General features: G+C 43.7%; 1 protein-coding gene across 10 annotated transcripts; it reads right to left on the reverse strand.

The window, feature by feature from the left end:
- Nucleotides 1-643: 643 nt before the first annotated feature.
- Nucleotides 644-10,529, reverse strand: NMI (N-myc and STAT interactor). 10 transcript variants are annotated; one of them, XM_039699601.1, is made up of 11 exons: nucleotides 10,393-10,529; nucleotides 10,012-10,117; nucleotides 9,577-9,627; nucleotides 7,087-7,164; nucleotides 6,664-6,810; nucleotides 5,472-5,570; nucleotides 4,818-4,992; nucleotides 4,251-4,357; nucleotides 3,946-4,141; nucleotides 3,612-3,718; nucleotides 644-2,459 (listed from the first exon to the last, which is right to left on the reverse strand). In XM_039699601.1, exons 3-11 carry the CDS (start codon nucleotides 9,619-9,621, stop codon nucleotides 2,238-2,240), a joined length of 1,176 nt encoding a protein of 391 aa, XP_039555535.1. In that variant the 5' UTR covers nucleotides 9,622-9,627; nucleotides 10,012-10,117; nucleotides 10,393-10,529; the 3' UTR covers nucleotides 644-2,237. The 10 variants fall into 10 exon arrangements, with proteins under 10 accessions (XP_039555535.1, XP_039555504.1, XP_039555524.1 ...); XM_039699570.1 differs by lacking the exon at nucleotides 10,393-10,529 and adding an exon at nucleotides 10,212-10,368; XM_039699590.1 differs by lacking the exon at nucleotides 10,393-10,529 and adding an exon at nucleotides 10,212-10,368 and having other exon boundaries at nucleotides 9,998-10,117.
- Between the last annotated feature and the right edge of the window lie 13,261 nt (nucleotides 10,530-23,790).

Raw genomic sequence — 23,790 nt, forward strand, 5'->3', positions numbered from 1 at the left:
GGGACGTGCATGGAGAGAGATACACATGGAGAGGGACATGAAGGGACAGGGACAAATACATGGACAAGGATACGCATGGAGAGAGACAAAAGGGAGAAGGACGGGACTGGAGAGGGACGGGGACACACAAAATCACACACAGGGACATGTGGAGAAGGACAGGAGTGGCTAGGGACAGGGACACACAAAATCACACACAGGGACACAGGTGGAGAAGGACAGGGACACACAAAATCACAGGGACACAGGTGGAGAAGGACAGGAGTGGAGAGGGACAGGCAGGGACAGGGACATACAAAATCCCACACAGGGACACACATGGGGAAGGACGTGCATGGAGAGAGGTACACATGGAGAGCAGACACGAACACTTCCAGGGATGCAGGGGCAGCCCCAGCTGCTCTTGGCACCCTGTGCCAGGGCCTGCCCCCCCTGCCAGGCAGGAATTCCTCCCCACTGTCCCACATGGCCAGGGACACCCCTGGCACAGCTCCCGTGGCCCCAGACAGCCCCGTGTCTGGCTGGACAGCAATGTTTGGGTGAAAGCTGCAGCTGGGAAATGTCCCTGTGTGTAATTTGGGAATAAAAACCTCCCAGCCCCAGAGAAAGTCATCCCAGCAGGGAGGAAAAAATGATATTGACATTTATAGACAAATTACTGATGCTTTATTCTTATTTTTCATCATTAAAACCAGTCTCCAGCCTTTAAAGCACCACTGCTGCTTTGAAATTTAACAGGGTAACCATCACAAGCCATAATTCATCAGGGACAAAGGCAAGACATTTACAGACATTGTCTTTAAAATGTAAAAAACTGATTTGTTTTCTGGGCTTTAAAACCTGCAGCTTCTCACTACTCCTCATGAGTCACACCTTATGAGAATTTTAAGCTTTTTCCTTTTTTAAGGATTTACTTCTCAATATTTATCAGTGAGATACAGTTGAAATTCACAGCAGTTTTTACCTTTCTCAGGATTTTCCCACTCTCTTTTTAAGGTGTTTGGTCTTATCAAGTTTTTGAGAGTGCAAAAGTGCACAATTTCTGTAAATTCTTCATGACTACTTTGTTTGAAATTATTATTTTACAGTGGTCAGGTAATCAATCCCTGTCTTTGCATGCCCTAAACAGTGAGAGGTGCTACAGTCACACGTATCTCACTCGACAGCAAATTGAAAATAAACTCTAGTGTTTGCAGCTTTTAATTTTCCATGTTCAACTTTTATCCATTGCCAATTAACAGTTTGGAATAATAATCCCTGAGGTATTCCCTCTCCTTTCCCTGCACACCAAGACGTCCAATACCCCAAAAATTAATTATTTCCAATGTCAGGCTCATGTTAGTTTGGAGTTAAGATTGTTAGGGCCAAACCATTTCAGCCTCCAAGGGTGGGGAAAGTGCAACGTCAGAGGATGATTTGTTTTCCAAGGATGACAGCAGAAAAGGAAAAACATTAGGAAAAACATTCCTCCTTGGAAAATCCCTCTCTCCAAGCCCTCCCAGCCCCAGCCTGGGATCACCAGATCTCTCAGGGCTGTTCAGCAGCACTGCTACCAAACCAGGTACAGCATCAGCTCAGTCCTTGGCTGAAGCAGTTTAAAATAACCAAAATCACGAACAAAAATTAGGAAAATGGAATGCAGAAACAAATATTAAAAATAAAGCAGGCTACAAACTGGCAGAAGCTCAACAGCTAAAGGCAGCAAATGCCAGGGCATTTCTTAAGTGCCATTTCTTGGTTTGGCAGCCCCCGTTTTCTATTTTAATTCTACCACTAATTTGATAAGGTGGCTTTTGTGAAATTACAGGATGCTTTCAGGTGTTTGAGTTCTGGTGGCACTCAGCAACCTCAGCAGGACTGGAGCTGTGTCAGAGCCACCTTCTGAAGCTCTGGCACTTAACAAAGCAGGACTGGGAGGAGGCTTGGATTGGGATTAAATATGGCTTTTGTATCCAGAATGTAAGAAATAATCCACTCATCCCACTCTGGAGTATCTAAAACTCTGCAAGGCATAAAAGGTGCAAAGTTGCAGAAAATCTGAGACGTTTCAGGGGCTGCTGAAGGCTTGGTCTGTGCCTTTGACCTGCAACACAGGCAGGGAGTTTTGCTGACTCCCTAGGCAAAGCCAGTGCCATGAGACAAATCAGAAAGGCAGGGATTCCTTTTCTAGAGTATCAATTTCAGAGCATTAAAGCACAATATCTACTTCAATCCCTGAGGAACAAAACCTCAGAACTTCATGAGTCCCCTGTGATTTCTGAGGTGGCATTCCCAGTATCCTCCTCAAAGCAAACATAGGCTGCTCCTCTGGAGAGGTATTTGATTCCCTCTATCTCCCCCCCACCATTGCTTGGCTTTTGGAAGTGAATTTCAATCATGTCCTGCACACTTTCTTCATCCTCTTCCACCTCTGGGATTCCTTTCAGCAGAATGGTTTTCTTGGAAACCCTGCAGTGTGGCTGGGGAGGAAAGAACAAACCTGGATTATACAGCAGCTGTGCACTCAAAGAACTGGGACAGATGGGGATTGGATTCCTCACTCAGGTGTGGCTGGGATCTCTGATGAGCTTTAGATAGTGGAAATTTCTCTGGAAAGAGCAGGAATTCAGGATTCACACTACAATGAAGGGTCTGGAGGGGCTTTGGAGGAGCAGCTGAGGGCACTTGGTTGGCTGGAGGAGAGTGAGGGAAGACTCATCCCAGTCTGGAGCTTCCTCCTGAGGGACAACTCTGAGCTCTGCCCTCTGGGAACACAGGAACAGTTTAGAGAACATCCCTGGAGCTGGGTCAGGGCAGATTTAGGTTGGATTTCAGTGAAAGGTTCTTTTCCCAGAGGGTGGCTGGGCACTGCCCAGGCTCCCCAGGGAATGGGCACATTCCCAAGGCTGCCAGAGCTCCAGAGGGTTTGGACAGTGCTCCCAGGGATGCTCAGGGTGGGATTTTGGGGTGTCTGTGCATGGCCAGGAGCTGGATCCATGATCCTGTGGGTCCCTCTCAGCTCAGGAGATTTTGTGGTTCCATGATTCTGAGCCCACACCTTAAGTGGTGTGTCCTGCACTCCTTAATGCAGCCACACTCTGCATTTGGGAAGCTCTGATGGCTCCTGACAGCACCACCCCATAAAATTCCTGCAAGGACATGTCCCACACCAGCAGTGTGTCCTGCACACTGCAGCCCATACCTTAATTACAAAGGCCTAATTATAAACACAATTCTGACCTGATCACCATTACTCCTAAAGCAGCAGACAGCTGGAGGGACAGTGTGCTGAGGCACCTCTGTGTGCCAGAGTCACAACTTGGGCTGAGTGGGGGAGTGAAATCAAGGAATGGATGAGCAAATGTTGCATTGTTGGGCTCAGGGATCATGGCAGAGCTTTGTGCTTAACCTCCTTCCCAAAGAGCCCAGCACAGCCACGTGGGGAGTGCTGAGATAATTCCATCAAGGAAAAGACAAGCACACCCTTTAAAAATAAATTGCAGCTTCACATGTGCTCAACAGCCTATTTGACACCCGCCCTCCTGTGAAGTTCACACAAAAGGAGTGAAAACTCTGCCCAGCCTCCTATTTCCCACTTATCTGTTCTATCAGCCTGCAGTAGATTCTTTTACCTGAAACTTCCTCAGGTGGAAATCAAAATGTGGGGAGACAGAAATGATGAACCACCTTTCCTCTGCACAGAAAGGGTATTTAGTACATCCCACAAAGTTGTAGCTTGCTGTAAGAGAATAAAGAAAAACCCCAGTTAATTATTTAATATAATTTAACCAGTATTTTATAAACATTTCAAAGACCAGGCTCATCTTTGTGGATGTGGGATGAGCACACTTGTTGATTCTTTAAAAATCTGCAAGAAGTTTATTTGGCACTTCCAACAAAAAAGCAAAATCGTGAAATGCCCACAAAGCTCCTTGAATTCGGATAAGAAGATATTCCAGGCTCTACCTCCAGGTTTGAGGAATGTGATGACAGCTGTCCCAGACCCCTTGTTGTAGGTCACATTTTCTATTTCTCCTCCTCCTTCTGCCTGCTTAGTTTTGTAGAAATGCAGCTCAAGTTTGTCTCTTATCCAATCTTCAGGAATGGGAAGCTCAGGAATGTCTGAAACATTGATCTTTCTTCCAGAGACAGTGACGTGGAGCTAAAAATATCAAATTTGTGTGCACTTTGTGACTGAAAACACTGAAAAAAAAGAACCTAAAGCTTTTAAAGAGCTCTGATTTTGAGAGTTGCATATTTCAGTTGCTTACCTCAAACTGGAATCCCATGTCAAGTTCAAAAGGCTTCACTGTCACATTTGCTGTTCTGTCGTCCAGGTTCACACAGTGCTTGCTCATCTTTGTCAGCCTCTGGGCAACTGAAGGAAATCAGATAAGAAAAGCTTTGTTTAATCATTGTAAACCCCAAAATATTCCCCAGTCTCTTAAAAAAATCTCCTTTTGCATCAGTAAAGGAGAAATTAATTATCATTAGGCAACCAGATCCCAAGCATCCATGTCTACTTCCATAAAATCTCTGTGGTTTTATGCAGGCCAAATAACATAATAACAAAATATTATATCAACACCAATAATTACAAACAACATTATTAATATATAATAAACGTAACAAATATATTATTAATTATACACATTAAAATAGATTTTGAGTGGGACTAGTAAAACTTTTAAGCTGTCAAAAGATGCTCTTATTGTATAAAATATTAACACACGATTTTTCCTGTTCTATTCAAAATACCCTTTGGGGAAAACCACACCACTACCAGGTGAAATACATCAGAGACATTAATTTTATAATTAAAATACACAACATCCTACCTTCTTCATCTTCAAAAGTCAGCAGTGCCTGGTTCTGGTTGAGTCTGAAGGGGGTTTTTGTGGCTGCCCCAAAGACACAGTGGGTGTCCATATCTGTATCTGCCCCATCATCCTTCATCTCTTCCAGGTGACTGAACTTCAGTCTCATTTCTGCCACCTTCTTTTTAATCTCCAACTTTAAATTTAACACAAGAAAAAGAAAACTTGAAAATTACCAATGCTATGAATAGTTCTGATTCCACTGCCTTCCATTTAATCAATGTCTGCTTGTTTTCACCCTCCCACACTTTCAGTACCTCTTGGATTTATTTCCTTATCCTCTGCCTGCTTCAAACTGGCTTGCCAGGAAAAATAAGAAACTTTCAGGTTTATTTCATATTGAAATTAGTAGAGGTTCAAATGCTGAACAAGTGGCCCCAACAGCCTTTAAGAGGGGCAGGTTCAGTGGAGAGGCTCAGGTTTCCCAGAGCAGCTGGGGCTGCCCCTGGATCCCTGGCAGTGTCCCAGGCCAGGCTGGAGCAGCCTGGGACAGTGGGAGTATCCCTGGGGCTGGAATGGGATGGGATTTAAGGTCCCCTCCAACCCAAACCATTCTCTGAAAATAAAAATCTGCCCTCCTAAAAGACTGATTTCCAAATATTCCACCTCCTTTACCGGATTATCCTGGGAACTGTGTTCTTCCAGGTCTTCTTTGAGCTTTTCAATCTCTTTCTTCAGCTCTGTGTTTTCTTGCTTTAGCAGCAAGAGTTCCTGCTACAGGCCAAAAAGATGAAATGCAAAATTAAACACTTAAATAAAGACAGAACTATATTTCAGCAACATCTGGGCAGTTTCTGCCATGCTGCTGCTCTTCCCTCTTCATGTCCTTCTCCTTCTTCCTGCCTGCTCCATAATTCCTCCAGAACAAGGAATCCTGCTTGGACACAAAGCTGTGTGAGCAAATCCAGGATTTCCTGGACAGGGGATGTGAGAGGATGAGAAGGAAACAGAGCAGATGTTGTCAGCTCCAGCCAGCCACCATCACAAGGTGGCTCCTGGGAAGCCAGCAACCACTGCAGACACTTGGAGCACTTCGCATCAGCTGAAGGCCAAAGCCAGATGGTGAAAATGACCTTTCCTGGGTACAAATCCAAACTCTTGTGATTAAAGAACCAAAATCAGCTTTCAGAAAACCTCCCCTAACCTGAGTGTGTTTAAGCTATTAATTATATTGTAATAGCTTGAAGCTGTAATGTTTCATCAGTGATTCACCAAAGAAGCACCTCCTTGGCAGCCTGTGGAACCTCCTGCTGCTCCTGCACATGGAATATTGAGGGAATGAACCAAGGGGTCTGGAACCAAGCAGTTCTAGAAGGAAAAACCCTCTTCAGCCAGCCCTGGCTCTGGCCCAGCTCACTGGCACTTAAGAAATTGTTGCATTGTGCTTTTATATGCCATGTTATGATAAGCTGCACTTTAGGTTTTGGATTGTTCCTAAAGTTGTACTTTATGTTTTGGATGCTGATCCTTTGGGTGCTGTGACTTCTCACAGAACAGAGAGCTGGCAAAGCAGTGGAATCACCCCAGTGGGCTTCATCCCCTTCACCCAGACCTGAAACTCATCTCTAGGGGAGAACCTTGGAAGATGAAGGTTGGTTTTGTCAGGTTTCATCCCAAAACAGACTCAGTTTTTTATTGCACTGTCTCTTTGCCTGCCAGTGAAAAACTGAAGTGCAGCAAAAATCGTGTGGGGCATTCCAGCAGTACAGGTGCACACTGGCAAGGCCACTGAAACTGGGAATGTTCCTCCCATTTTCCTAGCCCACAGCTCCTTCCCAAGCCTGCAAACACCAGCAGCCCCTCCTACCTCACAGCTGCTGACTCTGTCCTGACGCTGTCTCTCCTGCTCCTTCAGCTCTGCCAGCTCCTTCTCTGCTCTGTCACACTCTGCATCAGCTCTTAGTTTGCAGTAAAAGAGGTCAGCTTTTGCCTTTTCGATGTCTTCAACTCTTATCTGGAGCGCAAAAAGAAGAAGATTTTAAATTTTTTACAGGTTTATCTCTAGAGGAACGAACAAAACCTTGAGTAAGGCCTTTGTACTTATTGATTTTTAACACTTTGGGTAAATATTCAACTCACAAGAGTGGGATCAACACAAGCACAAAGCACTGGAGAACAGAACCAATTGAAGATGTTATAAATGTGGGGGATTTGATGTGATTTTAGAGGGATGCACCAATCTTTATCTTTTAGCAAATTTCCATGATTCCACGTGCTTTACAGAACTTGCCTTCCACAGCCTCAGCTCTTCCTTAAGTTTTTCCATCTCTTCCAGGGATGTCCCAAGGGGATCAGGGGACACCATACTCTGCAGGGAGAAGAGGAACACATTGGTTTTCTCCTCTGTTGGCCAACAACTGAGACACCCCAAACAATTCTAAAATAACCTCAAAAAATTTAAAAAGTTTAACAAAAAAAATTTAAAACATCATTCACTTAGGTCAAATTGTTGAATTATTTTAATGGCTGGACAGGACAAAAATCTATGAAATTGTGAATTGCTGGCCAGCCATTATTATTTGCTAATTATCCAACTGCTAAAATGCACAGGTTAATATTTAGCTAAATAATAAACCTAGTTGTCTCCATATTTTTCCACACAGAACTAAGCCCCTCAAATCTACAAATGTTTATAGCTCTGTGCTTTCCCAGCAGTTCCTCCTGGAGGAGGTGTCAATAAAAAAAATAAAAGTGAAAATGGGATTTTGATCTTCCAGGCTGGGGGAGATTGGACAAAAAAAAAAAGTAATATAAAGGAAGGTGATAAAAGAACCATTTCAGAATTGAAATTCAGGGCACAAGTTCACAAGGGCAGGGAAGCTACAAAGCCCAGAGAAAATCTCTGTTTTGTTTCTATGACTGCAATATTCTGGAGAAAAAAAAAATAATCCAAAAAGATCTGCTGAAATATTCCCTCCCTTTTTACTCAAGAAAAAGCTTGAATGGGAATCATGAAATTTAGGCATGGAAAAGGTCTAAATTAGATGATTCATGGAAAAGATCTGAATTAGATGATCTTGTCAGTTCTCTTGGTAATGCTGGGTATTTCCTAAAAATAATAAAATAGAAAATATTTCTTCCAGTTTCAAATGAAGCAAGAGGGAAATACCCATCTGTGTCTTAGTTACAATGGGAAAAATATTCCTTCACTCCAGGGACTGAGTGCAGGGAGTAAAAGGGATGCACGTGCCAACAGCTGGAAGACAATAAGAAAAGGATTTTTTAACTAAAAAAATGGTTTCACTCAACAGTTTCCATCCTGAAAGAAGGAAAAAAAATAACCAAGAAAACACAAGAAACGCCAGGGAAAGTCCCATCCCAACCACTTGTGCGCTGCTGGAGCTGAATCCCAGAAAAGGGAAATTCCCCTAAAATCCTCCACAAATGACGAGCAGGAAAGGCAGGACAGAAAGTTCTGGATGCAGAATCTTGGGAATGGGATTCTCCCTATGGAAACAGGAGGTGGAAATGGGGAATGTCCCAAGTATTAAAGAGTGGAAGAAGGTGAGACAAACAGAAACAGTGGGAGCACAAACCTTCAGTCAGAGATACAAAACTCAAATACAGATTTCACTCCAGGTAGCACATCAGGGAATACTTACAAAACCATTGTCATGTAGAGATAATGGGGGGCTTGTAACATCCATGGAAATCTGAGGAAACAGGAAAAATTACAACACTGAAGGTATTGTTTGGGGATTTTTTTAATGCAACAAAGTATCGAGAATAGTAGAAGCTGTGCTGAGCAGAAACGGAAACCCTTTCACACAGCAGATAATTTAAAATTTGGACTCTATTGCCACAGCATTTTGTGGACACAGATAAAAAGGAATTCGGGGAAGCTCCCAGGCCACTGACCAGGAGGAGATGCCAAGGGGCAGAGGCTCCCAAACCAATCTGTGGCTGCCGGGCCAAGGTTTGATCCTCTAAGGTTTAGGCTGGATACCCCACAGGCCTGACCTTGAAATCCCAGCAGGAGCAGCCCAAATTCCCGACCCATCCGGGTAGTCCTGACCCTCTCACCTGGGAATCCTCACCTGGATTCTGAGCCGTCACCCAGAGGCTTGAAACCGGTTTTGGATCCCGGAATCCCTTCCTGGTTTGGATCGAGCAGCCAAAATTCAGACACTTCTGTACAGTTTCCTGGGGAGGGGAAAAGGAAAGTGAAAGCATAAATGAACAATAGCTCCCCTTGGTTTGTCCGCGACTCCTCCAAGAGACCCGAGGGCTCCCTCACCGCCCAGCTCCCGGCCGGGACGGGCTGGGGGCACGGCGGGCACGGGCTGGGGGCAGGGCCAGGGCTACTGCAGCTGCCAGCGGCTCCTCAGACACCTCCGGAGCCGTCCCGTGGCCGTCTTTCGCTTTCGCTTCCCGGCCCGGGGGAGGAGGAGCCGGGCCCCGGCCGGCCCCCTCACACACCCGGGAGCCGGGCCCCGGCCGGCCCCCTCACACACCCGGGGTACCCGGTTGTCTCTGGCTGTGTTTGTGTAGCCTGAGGGAGGAGCTGCTGCAGGAAAGGCAGGACAGAAAGTTCTGGATGCAGAATCTTGGGAATGGGATTCTCCCTATGGAAACAGGAGGTGGAAATGGGGAATGTCCCAAGTATTAAAGAGTGGAAGAAGGTGAGACAAACAGAAACAGTGGGAGCACAAACCTTCAGTCAGAGATACAAAACTCAAATACAGATTTCACTCCAGGTAGCACATCAGGGAATACTTACAAAACCATTGTCATGTAGAGATAATGGGGGGCTTGTAACATCCATGGAAACCTGAGGAAACAGGAAAAATTACAACACTGAAGGTATTGTTTGGGGATTTTTTTAATGCAACAAAGTATCGAGAATAGTAGAAGCTGTGCTGAGCAGAAACGGAAACCCTTTCACACAGCAGATAATTTAAAATTTGGACTCTATTGCCACAGCATTTTGTGGACACAGATAAAAAGGAATTCGGGGAAGCTCCCAGGCCACTGACCAGGAGGAGATGCCAAGGGGCAGAGGCTCCCAAACCAATCTGTGGCTGCCGGGCCAAGGTTTGATCCTCTAAGGTTTAGGTTGGATACCCCACAGGCCTGACCTTGAAATCCCAGCAGGAGCAGCCCAAATTCCCGACCCATCCGGGTAGTCCTGACCCTCTCACCTGGGAATCCTCACCTGGATTCTGAGCCGTCACCCAGAGGCTTGAAACCGGTTTTGGATCCCGGAATCCCTTCCTGGTTTGGATCGAGCAGCCAAAATTCAGACACTTCTGTACAGTTTCCTGGGGAGGGGAAAAGGAAAGTGAAAGCATAAATGAACAATAGCTCCCCTTGGTTTGTCCGCGACTCCTCCAAGAGACCCGAGGGCTCCCTCACCGCCCAGCTCCCGGCCGGGACGGGCTGGGGGCACGGCGGGCACGGGCTGGGGGCACTGCCGGGGCTACTGCAGCTGCCAGCGGCTCCTCAGACACCTCCGGAGCCGTCCCGGGGCCGCCTTTCGCTTTCGCTTCCCGGCCGGGGGAGGAGGAGCCGGGCCCTGGCCAGCCCCCTCACACACCCGGGGTACCCGGTTGTCTCTGGCTGTGTTTGTGTAGCCTGAGGGAGGAGCTGCTGCCCCGGCTGCCCCTCAGCCCAGCCCTGATGAGGCCGAGGGGCACAGATGTGGAGAAAACGGGGAAATCCCGGGAAGAGGCGGGGAAAGGGCGCGGGGGCAGCGCCCTCAGGGCGGGCGTGAGGGCGGCCATCGCCTCACGGCGGAGCCGCTGCTCGCCGGTCCCGGCTGTGAAATAAAACAACACAAATTTAGCCGACTCTGCTGAGTTTGTTTAAGCATTTATTTACTTGTTATTCTCTGGGATTACGTGATGTTTTATAAAAAATATGGTTTAGTTCTGGTTTAGTGGCAAAAAGCATCCCGGACAGAAAGAGCCCTTGCGGATGGAGATGGCGCCTTCCAAGAAATTAATGGAAGAATTCTGGAGAACCGAGTGTCAGCTTGTCACCGAAATGTGACCTCTAAAGAGGTTTCTGGGAAAAATAAACTCACTTGGATTCCAGTGGTGATCGTGTTGAGGAACAGAAAGCACTGGGTTCTCATCCAAGGGAGGCTGGAGAGGGGCTGTGAATAAGGGATGGAGCGACAGGAGCCAGGGAATGGCTCCCACTGCCAGAGGGGTGGATGGGAGATTGGGAATTGGGAATTCCCGGCTGGGCTGGAATTCCAGAGCAGCTGGGGCTGCCCCTGGATCCCTGGAAGTGCCCAAGGCCAGGTTGAACTCGGCTTGGAGCAGCCTGGGACAGTGGAAGGTGTCCCTGCCATTGCAGGGCTGGAATGGGATCTTTAAGTCCCTTCCAATCCAACCCATTCCATGGTTCCACACAGATAACTAAAGGAAGGAGTCCATACCCTAGACTAAGAAGAAAAACGAAGTATATTACTTTCAGCTTTCCTTCCAAACTAAGCTGACAGATCTTTTAGCGTTCCCCTCAAAATTGCAAACAGACTTGCATTCATTGGCCAAAGGATTTTGTCTGAGTCGCAGTCGAACAGCGCTGACTTCTCACTAAATTAATCCTCAAAAATTCAAAATATGCCAAATAGTTGGGGCAGGCGTAAACGCTGACTTTGTCACTTTGCAGATGCAGACTCTACTTTTGGAGAAAAAGCAGCCGGAGGTGGATAACAGTGGAGCTCTGTGGTGGAGCTGGTTGGGCTCTGTGAGCACACTCGAGGAGGTCTGGATGGAGCAGCCTCATTAAGGGCTTCAGAATTTTTATTTTCCCTGGCTCCACAAAGGGAATCTTGGCTTGCCCCCTGCTTGGATAGTGATCACCTCATGCCACTGAATTCACTGGGAGTTTTACCCACAGTGTGATTGTTGTGGCAGCTTCAAAAGTCCTTATCTGTTTTTCCAGATAAGTGGATGAAAATCTGACCCTGCCTTTGAGGGTTTATTATTATTGTTTTTGTTATTATTTTCTGCCTTGACAATGGCTGACATTGTTTACTATTGCTTTATAAACACAAAGTTGGTTACCAATGAGTAAAAGGGAGAGGTTTGCTGGAGTAGCCAGGGAGGAGGAGGTGGTTCTGTTATGACCTAAGCCCCGCAGATTTTCAGATTCAAATGTCACAGTGGTGGGCTGCTCTCCAGTGACCGTGGTCATGTTGGGATCTGAAGGAGCTTCATTTCCCCGAACTCCAGGGAACGAGCAACGTCAGCCAGCTTTGGGATTTGAGCTGAACAATGTGTTTGTGCTTGTTTGGTAAAGGGAATTTATTGGAGATGCTGACCTGGGCCAAGTTCCTTAACTGAAATGGGGTTGACTTGGAGTTGATCTCTTAGTGCATTTCTGGGTGTTCTGGATTTATGGTGTTAGCCTCATGTGAAGCAGAGTAAAGGGAAAAGTGTGGATTTCATAACTCTGAGGAGTTTTGCTAAAGGGAAAAATGGAGGAGTGAAATACAGCATAGAATTCAAGAAGCTTCTCAACTCTCTGAGCTGCCTGCATTGATTCCAAACTTGCTCTTCAGGAGCCTGAAAAACTCTGGATGAGCCCAGGAAGTAGAAACCTGAAAAGAAAATCATGATCAGGACTCATCTGCAGCAAGAAACACTGATTAAACTGGAGGAGGTTTCACAGCCATAAGGTATCTTTTGTTGGTACCAAAATTGTTTGACCATAGCTTAGTTAAGAATCTCATGGCATTACCTTCAGAGGGAGAAAATTTGGGTTCTTTTAAAGTTACAACAGATTCAAAGAGAGAAGTAAATGGAAATTAGTGGGATTAGTGGTGTCTTCCCTGCTGATCTCCAGGATTTTCAGAGTCTAGAAAATGGGCCTTTTGTAGTTTGTGGTGCTTTTTAGTACCTGGCAAAAAGGAAATAAATTTCCAGGTCCTTCTTTAAGGAGCTGCACATTGTCACACAGGCAGGACACAACTGTGGTGACTGCTGTACCACCTCCCATCCTCAGGAATCTCTACTAAATTACTGAGAAAAAAACCCACTGACCTCAGGCAAACAAAGACATCTTTCTGTCCTTGGTGCTGTTCAAGTATTGAGGAGCAGATTGGGATCTTCCATTGATTGTGTTCTGTAGGTGATAACTTAGCCTTCAAAAAGCAGCATGAAAATCCATCAGGATATGAGTTCTGGATCTCACTGCTGAGGCACCAAAATCTGGAGTTATCAAACCTTAAGGACAACGAGACTCCAAAAACATGGATCCCTCAAGAAGTTTCCAGCCCTTCAACTCCCTGTTTCTCCTGAGTGTTCATGCAGCCAATCCAGGCTGGGAAATGACCCAGCTTCAAAGTGAACCCAGAATCAAGCTGGGTTTAGCTGGCTCGTTTCTCCACTCCAGCTCATCCTGGTGAAGTGCAGCAGGGTCAGTGGGGGTGAAGGAAAACTTGGTTCAGAGTGACAGGGCTTCAGTCTCCTCTGATGAGGGACAGGTTCCAGATTGTTTTTGAAGGGGCTAACATTGTAGGCAGCACAAACCCAATCCTTTTTTCAACCCTTTTTATTTCTAGCAAGGCAAAGGAGGAAAATAGACCTGACAAGGAACTCCAACACCCTGAGTTTAGGTGTGAATACCTGCCTCATAAATTGCAATTGCCTTCCCAGCACAAGCAGAAGGATGAAATGAACTCTCTACCAATCTCTGTAGCTCCCAGGAAGGGTTCCAGCAGGAGCTGGAGGTGTTCCAGCTTCCCTGGGTTGTGTGTTTCCCGGGAAGCAGCGCTATGAGGCAATGCCCTGGGCTAGGAATTAATCCCAGCTCTGCTGCTGAAAGCAAACAATGCAGAAGGAATCCTCTGAGATGTACATTGGCAAGCCTGAATCCCGTTCCTGTTCTTCGGAAAATCACTGCGTGTTAAGGAAATAATGAATTAAACTCACTGCAAATGGCACTGTTGGTGTTGCAGGGAGGATTAGTGGTTTATTGAGGCAGAATAAATTCCAGTTTTGTGCTAAGAAGATGTAAATGAGAGGGCAGGGAAAGCAGGAGAGCAGGTGTGGAGATGTGCCTGACAAAAGTCCCGTTCTGTGGGACACAGGGAATGCCTTCCACTGCCAGAGGGCAGGGATGGGTGGGATATTGGGAAGGAATTCCTGGCTGGGAGGGTGGGGATGGGCTGGAATGGAATCCTGAGAAACTGTGGCTGCTCCTGGATCCCTGGAAGTGTCCAAGGCCAGGGTGAATGGTGCTTGGAGCACCCTGGGGTAGTGGGAGGTGTCCCTGCCCATGGTCTTCAATATCCCTTCCAACTCAAATCACTCTGGAATTCCATGATCCTATTGAAAAAACCCTCCTTTTCTGCTTGTTGCCAAACTTTGTAGTCAGCAGGATTTCTGAAAGAATATAACTCTGAATGAAGACTACCAAGATAATATTTTTGGTAATATTTAAATAAGTACCTCAGTCTCTGGAAATTATTTTTGAAAGCAATTGTGACATTCCCACACCTTTTTTTTTTTATTCCCCAAAATTATTTTATACAATCCGTTCTTCTTGGAAGAAACATTTACTGAGTGTCAAGCAAAGAGAAAGTCCTAAATGGAAAGCCATGGTGCAGCTGAGAATTAAAAAGTGAATATGTGCAAGTTAAAACATGGGAATTGCTCATGTAGATATTTCTAGGAAGGGGAGTAACCCCAGAGTAACCCCAGTGTTCCAGAGCTTTGTCCTTGACACATTCCTGGAAAAATTCAGTGAGTGGTGAGGAAAGGTCATTTCTGAGAAGCTGCTAACGAGAGCTGGGTGTGCTGGGGTTGCTTCATTAACACCCCTGGGTTAGTTCATCCCATTCCCCCGTCCTGACAAACCTGGGATCTCACCCTGTATCCTGACATTCCAGACTCATCTCTCACTTTGCCAACCCTGACAGGGAGCTCGGGCAGTGAGAAGCTTTTCTTTCTCCTTTCCATTTTCCCTTTCCTTTACCCTTCCATTTTCCTTTTCTCTTTCCCTTCTCTTTCCATTTTTCCTTCTCTTTTTCTTTTCCCTTTTCCCCTTCTTATTCTCCTTTTCCTTTCCCTTTTTCCCTTTCCCTTTTAATTTTTTTCCATTTTTTCCCCCAAAATAACCCAGAGCTGAACTGTTTTGGATGCACTCATATTTAACTTTCTGCCTTCACTATTGTACATAAAGCACCTTCTGAAGAAAAAGCACCAACAGCTGTCAGCCCAACTCATTTCCAAGTGTAACCAACTCCTAAAAACTGTTTTGTTTTTACAGGATTTCTTTCTACTCTGTTTTTTAATGGCACTGATTCTGGCTGAAGATACTTTCCTGTGTCCAGCTCTAAAAGAAGTGGCTTGTAATCCTTAATTTTCTGGTTTAGGTCTGACAAGTTTCACATTAATTCAACATCAAATGTCTATTCTGATGTTATTCACAGCCTTAAAATTCACTGAATGAATTTGCGTTTTTATTATTTCACTACACACAACAAATTAAGTTTTAGGGAGGAGAAAACTTGTTAAAAATTCGGGTAAAAAGTAGTTGTGGAAAGAAAGAAGATATATTGAAATATACTGAATTCCTCAGGAATTACCTTTCCCAGGATGAGTGTGCTGGCAGGAGGAGTCCTGCATTAAAGCCTCGGATATTCCACAGGCAGTAAATTTTGGTAAATTTGTATCACCGGCTTTTGGGGAAAGATGATTCATTGCACTCTCATCACCCTGCTCTAAATTTGAGATATTGATTTATTTAATGGGATGCAGCTGCTACTATTCAGGGAAGAGAGAGAATGGAGTTTCTGGGGTGCCACTGCCAGCTGGGGAGCTTTGGAAATCTGCTCAAGTTGGGCTGGGATTCCTGGAAAAAACCTGGGTCTGGTCTGCAAACCACTGGATATCAAACTCCACACATGTTCCACCAGGATGGGAGGAGAACATTAAAAAAAATATAGAAAAACTGGAATAAAACAGAAGGAATCAAAAATTATTCTCATTTTCATGAGGGTAGTCCATTGTGGCAATGATATCAAGGAAAGCCTTTGATGTTCAGTTACTCTAAGGCTGAATTTGAATATTTTGAGGTCACAGGATCACAGAAAGACTTGGGTAGGAAGGGACCTTAAAGATCCTCTTGTTCCAATATCCTGAATTCAGGCTGAATTTCCATCCTGCTTTTGGCCTGGATTCAACCCCCAGTTTGTCACTTGAGCCAGCCACATTGGGGTGGTGACAGTGCAAAGTTCACCTAAAATTGTAAACCTGTGAATATCCATCTTTAAATGTAGTAATTCATACCCCACTGGGGCACTTTGGTGCTGTTTAAAAACTCCTCACACTGAGAAAATAAATAGTTTTCACTTATTTTGTGAGAGCTGCAAGAATTCTTGTTTCACCTTTTCATCTTTCAAGTGGCAAGAAATATAATTTTCCATTTATTATCCCACTGATATTTTTTTCCACAGTGCCTGGAGTGGTGTTTAATAATATTTACTCCTGGGCCAGATAAATATCAGAGGAATATGAATCAATTCTGTTGTAAATAACAGGGAAGTTGTGTTTTCCATTCACAAATGAAGCCTCAGAGTGACTGGGAATGTTTAGGAGCAATTAGCTGGGTTATTGTGATCCATTTTTGACACTTTGGATGTGGTGTTGATTTAAAAGAACTCGAGGTCATGGATGTATTTGTACAGTGGAATTAATCTCGCTGAAGGGGATTGGTTTGCCTTTGGAATTGTTATTTAGGAGTGAAGTGTTCTAGTGGCCCTCAAGCTGGCAGATTAAGAGAAGCACAGGCAGAGCATGAAAAATAAAGACAAATTAATGTTATAAAAATAAAATGTGATCAGTCACAACCTGCCAAGTGTGCGAACAAAGCAAAGGGGAATTTTAATAAATGTGTGAAGGGGAGGTTGAGGCCACAGTAATGTAAAAATTACTTTAATGGAGTGATGTTACCATGGGATAGGATATTCCATTTTATTTCGTACTCAGAAAGATAGGAGGGAAAATAGACTTTAAAAAAGAAGTAAAGGAAGGGGAATTCCAACTCCATAAAAAACCCACGCACACCAGGATAATCTGGGAAGGAGACAGTGGCTCACAGACACAGGAAATAAAGAAATATCTGAAGCACAGGATGATGAGGAGAGGAAAGTGTGAGTTACCCACAGCAAATGATTTCCTCAGTAAATTATCAGGCTGAAAAGCTGAGATTGCCTTCTTTGGAAGCCCAGACCTCCAGCAGGCCATTCCCATGGGAAGATGCTGAGTGGGACCACCTAGAGGAGCAACTCCAAGCATTACTTCAGAAGAAGATGGAATAATCCATACTTCACAAACCCATTGCCAGCTAAATTGTGCAAGCAGGAATTGCCAGGATCAGGAGGCAATGCCAGGAGCATGAGTTGGCACCACTGGATGCTGCAATCGTGGAATTCCGTGTGTGAGGCCATGCCAGAGCCAGCAGCTGGCTTCTCCCGAGCCCACAGGATGGGAACCATGCCCATGGGTACAAGGAAACCCACAGCCCAGCCCTCACAGAAGTTAGGCAATGCTGACAGAGATCTCACACATCACACTAAAATAAATAAATAAATTAGGAGTATCCAAAAAGAGCTGATAAAATCTTGAGTCATTAGGAAAAGACGGGAAGCTCATTTCCTCAGCAGCTGGAGCAGACAGTGGGAGGGGGAGAGAAAATCCATGGGCAGGGGGTGGGAAATGAGTGTGCAGACATGAAGGGACATCCTAGGCAATGCTGCTGAGACCAATCCCACTGTGTTGTCCCCAACTCCATCTCACTGGGATTCAGGAGGAATTTAGCCTCAAACTGCAAATACATCAAAGTGTGAACTTGAGTTTTGTGGAGCTGGAGGTTCTGCTCTTGAGCTGACCTTGTACAAGGACAGATTCCACCACCACCATATCAGTGTCCAGGGTGATAAGGTAAAATCTGGATTATCCCTGTGAAGAATCCCTGGATTCAGCCACAAACTTTGGAATCACACAAAGTGAGGAGTGGGAGAACCTGGTGATGGCCATGCTGGGAGACCAGGACATGGCACAGGGAGGAGTTTGTCCTAAACTGTGAGCATCCTCTTAAATGAGTGTGCAGACATGAAGGGACATCCTAGGCAATGCTGCTGAGACCAATCCCACTGTGTTGTCCCCAACTCCATCTCACTGGGATTCAGGAGGAATTTAGCCTCAAACTGCAAAGCAGATCAATGTGTGAACTTGATTTTTGTGGAGCTGGAGGTTCTGCTCTTGAGCTGACCTTGTACAAGGACAGATTCCACCACCACCATATCAGTGTCCAGGCTGATGAGATAATATCGGGATTATCCCTGTGGAGAATCCCTGGATTCAGCCACAAACTTTGGAATATCACACAAAGTGAGGAGTGAAGGAACCTGGTGATGATCTCCTGGAGAACCAGCCCAAGACATGGCCCAGGAAGTGTTTTTTCCTAAGAATCCTCCTTTTCCACACCTAGGTGACCATTGTCCAGCTGGGATTCCCAGTGTGGGTGGACACCTTGTCCCTTGGTGGGCACGGGAAGAGGACAGCAGCTCTTAGCCTGGTTTTTGTGGAAGGAGCTGCTGGCAGTGCTGGAATTCTGCATCCCAAGGCGTTGGAAGGCGTTAGGCTCAAGGAATCCCAAGGAAAGAGTGGAAGAGAGAGCCTGAACGGGCAGCTCCTGGAGACTCAGGGATTTTCCCTTTTCCCTGCACCCCAGGTCTTCCTGTGGTTTCCACAGCTGTGTTTCTGTGGTTGGACTCGATGATCCTAAAGGTCTTCTCCAACCTTGGTGATTCTGGATTGGTCTGGAAGAAACACCCAAGGAGTTTCTATGGTTGGACTCGATGATCCTAAAGGTCTCCTCCAACCTTGGTGATTCTGGATTGCTCTGGAATAAACACCCAAGGAGTTCAGTGCCCTCCAGCTTTTCCAAAGTGCAGAGTTTAGGGAGGAATGATGGAATATTGGGCTATCCAATTCCATCCTGGGGCCAGTAAATTCCTTTTTTAATCCATCTACCAGGAATATCAGGAACAACACATCAAGAACACAGAGCAGGAGACATTTGGAAGAAGGTTAAAAAGACCAGTTTTTCCAAAGTATTCATGGACCTGTCTAAATGTTCTCAATTATGATTCCCAGAGATATAATTTTCTCAGTTTCTTATTCCCAAATTCATAGCAATATTTTGCTTCTGAAAACTCCCAACCTGCCTGTGCACAGCTTAGGGGATGAAAGGAATTGTTATTATTCCTTTCTCAGAAGTAATTATTCCTTGCAGTTTATTTATGCTTTTGTGGGCACAAATAATTATCTCTACTATTTCACACATGGGAGGATTTCTCAGAATTCCCTGTTTTTAAAGCTTGGGAACTTACAGGAATATTTATTCCCCCAAACTCCTTGAACAGAGAGTCTTTTTTCCCAAAAATTGTCTTCACGAGCCTGAATGCTCACCAGTGATTCAACTCCAACCTTCCTTTCACCACCGTAAAAATAATTAATATAAAATGCTTTAAAAATTCCTGCAATGTAAATCCCAGATGTTTCATGCACGTCTGCCAGGCAGTAATATTTTTATTTTTATATGTATGGAAATATAATACATGTTATATAAATATATATTGCATTAGGCCTGCCAAATCCCATTGGATGCTTTCATTTTGGGTGCATTTTCCTGCTTAAGGCATCTTCTTCTCAAAGTCATTTTAAGTGAAAGAGGTGCTTTAAAAACCTGACTTATTCCTAAAGGATATTTCTCCAGCAGTAAATAAATTTTATAATATTATATATTTATAGATAGATGATATATAAAGAAAGAATAATATATAATACATATTGTGGAAGGACATAATTTTTAAACCTCTAATTATTTGTTGTCTATTTAATACCCAAGGAACAAATCTCACATCTCCTACCTGTGCTGCCAAAGGCCTAAATTCTGCACATCTGACCCTTTGCATACATTAATTTGGCACTTGAACATTCATATTTTCATAAACCCCCCAAGCTGTTGCAGTTGGCTTTGCCCTGGCTGGAGCTGCGAGTTGTTTTTAATTTTCAGAGTTTCTTGGCAACCCTTGGAGCCTGTTTGTCTTGGCACCCCCTAGCCCATTACCTATTCCTCAGTACCACGGGCTGAACGCTCTGTTTACAGCATTTTGTCCTTTTTGACTGGATTTCTGCAGTTTTAAAATGGAAACACAGAGGGACATCCCTGAGACATTTAATTTTATATCTATTCCATATCTATCCAGTAAATACATTTTAAATGTTGATAGCTTCAACTCTCTTCTGGAGAACAACTGTCACTATAGGACTTCAAATATTTGCACTTGGCAAAAGTTCAGGTTTTTTATGAGTGAATCCATTCTTCTCTGCTCACATCTGCTCTTAATAATCCCAAATGTTTGGGGTTTGTTCGGCTTTCACATGAAGGTTTTTGTTTGCTTTTTCTAAACCAAAGCACCACCACACACAATGGTCCATTCTTGTCTCTCATTGATGTTGCTGATAAAAATGGGAATTGGTTTCAAAGAGAATTTGACTACAAGACAAAGGAGAGAAGGTTTAAAAATATTTCGTTCTGAGAGAAAACCCTCCCTGAAAGATTAACTTAACCCAGGGACAGTAAATAGCAACATCATTGGCCAAGAAGTTCTCACGTTATCAAATTCTTCTGAAATTCCATCATCTGGAGCCTATACGGGACAGAAAAAGTTGGGAAATATCATTAAAAATTCTCCTGTCTTTCCTTAAGTACAACAAATGTGTGAAAAGTTTAGAAATCTTGGGTCTAAACAACAAAATATCCATAAATATCCATCGACAGGGCCCAGCCTTGGATGGAGTTCCATGTTCACTTCTGGGGGGGCCCTTGAAGAAGTGTTGGAATCTGAAATGCAGGGAATTCTCAGAACTTTGGGTCTGTAAGCTAAAGTTCAGAATTAAACACAAAATTTGATCTGAAACTTTAGAAAAGGGCTTCTAAACTTAGGTGTAAGAAGTGAGAATGTGGGTTTATGGTTCAAAACAAAAACACATTAAGTTGAGAGGGAGAAAGTTTAGAGTTTTAGAGTTTAAGATATAGAAAAAATAAAAGTAGTTGTAAAAGTAAACAAGAATTTTAGAATGCAGTACTGTAAGTTTGTGTCATAATATGATTAACTAAGAAAACTTACTGTAGTATGAGTCTATAAGATGAAATATTTAAACATTAGGTCAAAAACATAAATATCTTTATTAGCAGTGTTTTATTGGCCAATAACGTTTTAAAGGTCTTGTAACTAAGGATCTTGTGGCGTTCTGAACTATGTGATAAAAATGTGAGCTGAACTTACTCCTCCTAGCTATACAAAAGATTAAAAAAATAAATTGCATCATCTAAAAACTCCGACGTGCCGTCTCTAACTTATTCAAATTTCCTTCTAAAATCCCCACACTGAAGGAGCAGGACACCTGGGAAAGGAGCAGGGACAGGAAGGAGAATGACCCCAGAGTCTGGAAAATATGAGCTGCAGGAAGGATGGAAAGAGCAGCCTGGTGGTTTTGAAGGAGACCTAAAACAAGAGACAATTAAAGTTGCAACATAATTTTCCTGCTATGAAGAGGCACTAAAAAATGTGTTTAATTGCTAAAGAAAAAAAAGACGAAACAAGCTGAAGTTGCAGCAGGACAGACTGAGTTAATACCAGATGTTCTGGGGAAGGAAGGTTTGAGTATCCAGCAGGAATAATTCATTATTATTTCTGCCATTGATAAAGATAATGATCTTCAATAATGATCATTATTAATAATAATGATATAATTATGAATGAATTAATGATGATGATCATCATTATCAATAGTGATGATTATTTCTGTTTGGTTGGGACCTGAGGGTTCTGAAGTTTTCCATGGAGATCCTGGGACAACCCTTCAACTTGTACCTCAGTTTATGGAAAAAAGTTTAAAATAAAATAAAATTGGTTTAAAATGGGATAAAGATAAGAGAGGTGGACGTGGCCTCTTTTTAAAGAACATCAAGTCCAAGTTCCTCCTCAAATATCCAGAATAAATCAGGTGTTCTTCTTGTTTGGCTGTTCTAAAACTTATCCCAGCTTCTGGTTTGAAATTATCTTCAGCTTTTCAGCCTAAATTTAACTCTCAGTGGGATGGGATGGGATGTGGATGATTTTATTGTCAGGCTTTTTCATCTGTTTAGGTTCAATATCTCTTCCTCCATTCCCAGGTTTCCCCCAGTGTAAATTCAAAAAGTAAATTCAATTTGCAGCAGCTATTTTTAGGTTTTCTCTCATAAGAAAAAACTTAACCTTAATTCTCCCACTCCCTCTTTCCCTCACTCCTTTCCCTGCACTTCCCTCCGAGTAATTTTTTTCTGAATGAGATTACAGTTTCTTAAAGAAAAAAAAATCCAATGAAAGGCTTTTCACTGCATTCCTTCCATTTAAATCCATAATTTTTGGGATTGTTCTGGGGATCATTCTCAAAGCCATGAACAATGTAATTGTAATATATTCTATACCACCAATAATCAGTTATGAATACAAAATCTAAAAGCTAAACTTTGTCTGTAAATATTCTCCCTGTGTATATAAATAGAAAAAGAAAGAAAAGTTTAGGTGCTTGATATTTAAATTAATGCCAAGAGATTCATGACCCACATACACTTTATTTTTTAAAAATTCCTTCATCCTCCATGGTTCATTCCTTAAACTCCTGTGTGCTTTTTTCCCCTCTCTTTTATCACCGTGGGTGTCACACCAATTTGGGAATCATCAAGGTGACTCCCAAAGGTGGTTTAGGGTTGTTTAGGTGGTTTAGGGTGGTTTAGGTGTTTCCCAAAGGTGGTTTAGAGTGGTTTCAGTGGTTTAGGATGGTTTAGGTCGTTCCCAAAGATGATTTAGGGTGGTTTAGGTGGTTCCCAAAGATGGTCTAGGGTGGTTTAGGTGGTTTAGGGTGGTTTAGGATGGTTTAGGGTGATTTAGGTGGTTCCCAAAGATGGTTTAGGTGGTTTAGGGTGGTTTAGGATGGTTGGTTTAGCATGGTTTAGGATGGTTTAGGGTGGTTTAGGCTGGTTTAGGGTGGTTTAGGTTGTTCCCAAAGATGGTTTAGGGTGGTTTAGAATGGTTTAGGATGGTTTAGGGTGGTTTGGGATGGTTTAGGGTGGTTTGGGATGGTTTAGGGTGGTTTAGGTGGTTCCCAAAGATGGTTTAGAGTGGTTTAGGTGGTTCCCAAAGTTGGTTTAGGGTGGTTTAGGTGGTTTCCAAAGATGGTTTAGGTGGTTTACTTTGAGTGCTGGTGAAACCCAGAGAAAAACTTCCCAACTATATCTTAATGAGGAAAGAGTTAAGGAAAAAGTTAAGGAAAGAGTTAACAAATCCCACTGCAGTTTCTGTAAGATCTGTCTGGGATATATTTAAATGTGGGAAACTTGGAAGGGAGCTGAAGAATGTCAGCTGGATGCTGTGTCCAGCTGTGGAATGTCCTCCTGGTGGTGAGAGGCTCTGCTGGATTTGCAGGTAGAAAATTTCCTCGGCAGCCCTGGAGGTGAAGAGCTCCTCCAGAACTTTACACCAATATTTACACTAAACATTTTGGAAAGCAAATCAAATCAAATTTGATCCCACACCCTCCTGAAACACCCTTGGAACCCCAAGAATTAGAGCTCCTGGGTTCTGTGGAAATGGATTTTTGGGTTAATTTTAAATAAATCATTCTAAAGTTTGGGATGTTTCTCCCTATCACCCTGTGTATAAAAATCAAACTTTTTGGTACAATTCTACTCCTGGCAGCCTTTCTAAATCCAGTAATCCCCCCCCTGCAGCTGCCATCAGAAATGTTTTTAGTTTATAAAGATCAAGCCTGAGCCTTTAATGGCTAAGGTTTTTTGACTAAAAGATTCTTTTTAGGATGGGTATGTATGTGGTAATTTTGATAATCATTGTCTTAATCATGAT

Source organism: Passer montanus, unplaced genomic scaffold, assembly GCF_014805655.1.
Source record: "Passer montanus isolate IOZ18808 unplaced genomic scaffold, ASM1480565v1 scaffold1, whole genome shotgun sequence".
NCBI classification, from domain to species: Eukaryota; Metazoa; Chordata; class Aves; order Passeriformes; family Passeridae; genus Passer; species Passer montanus.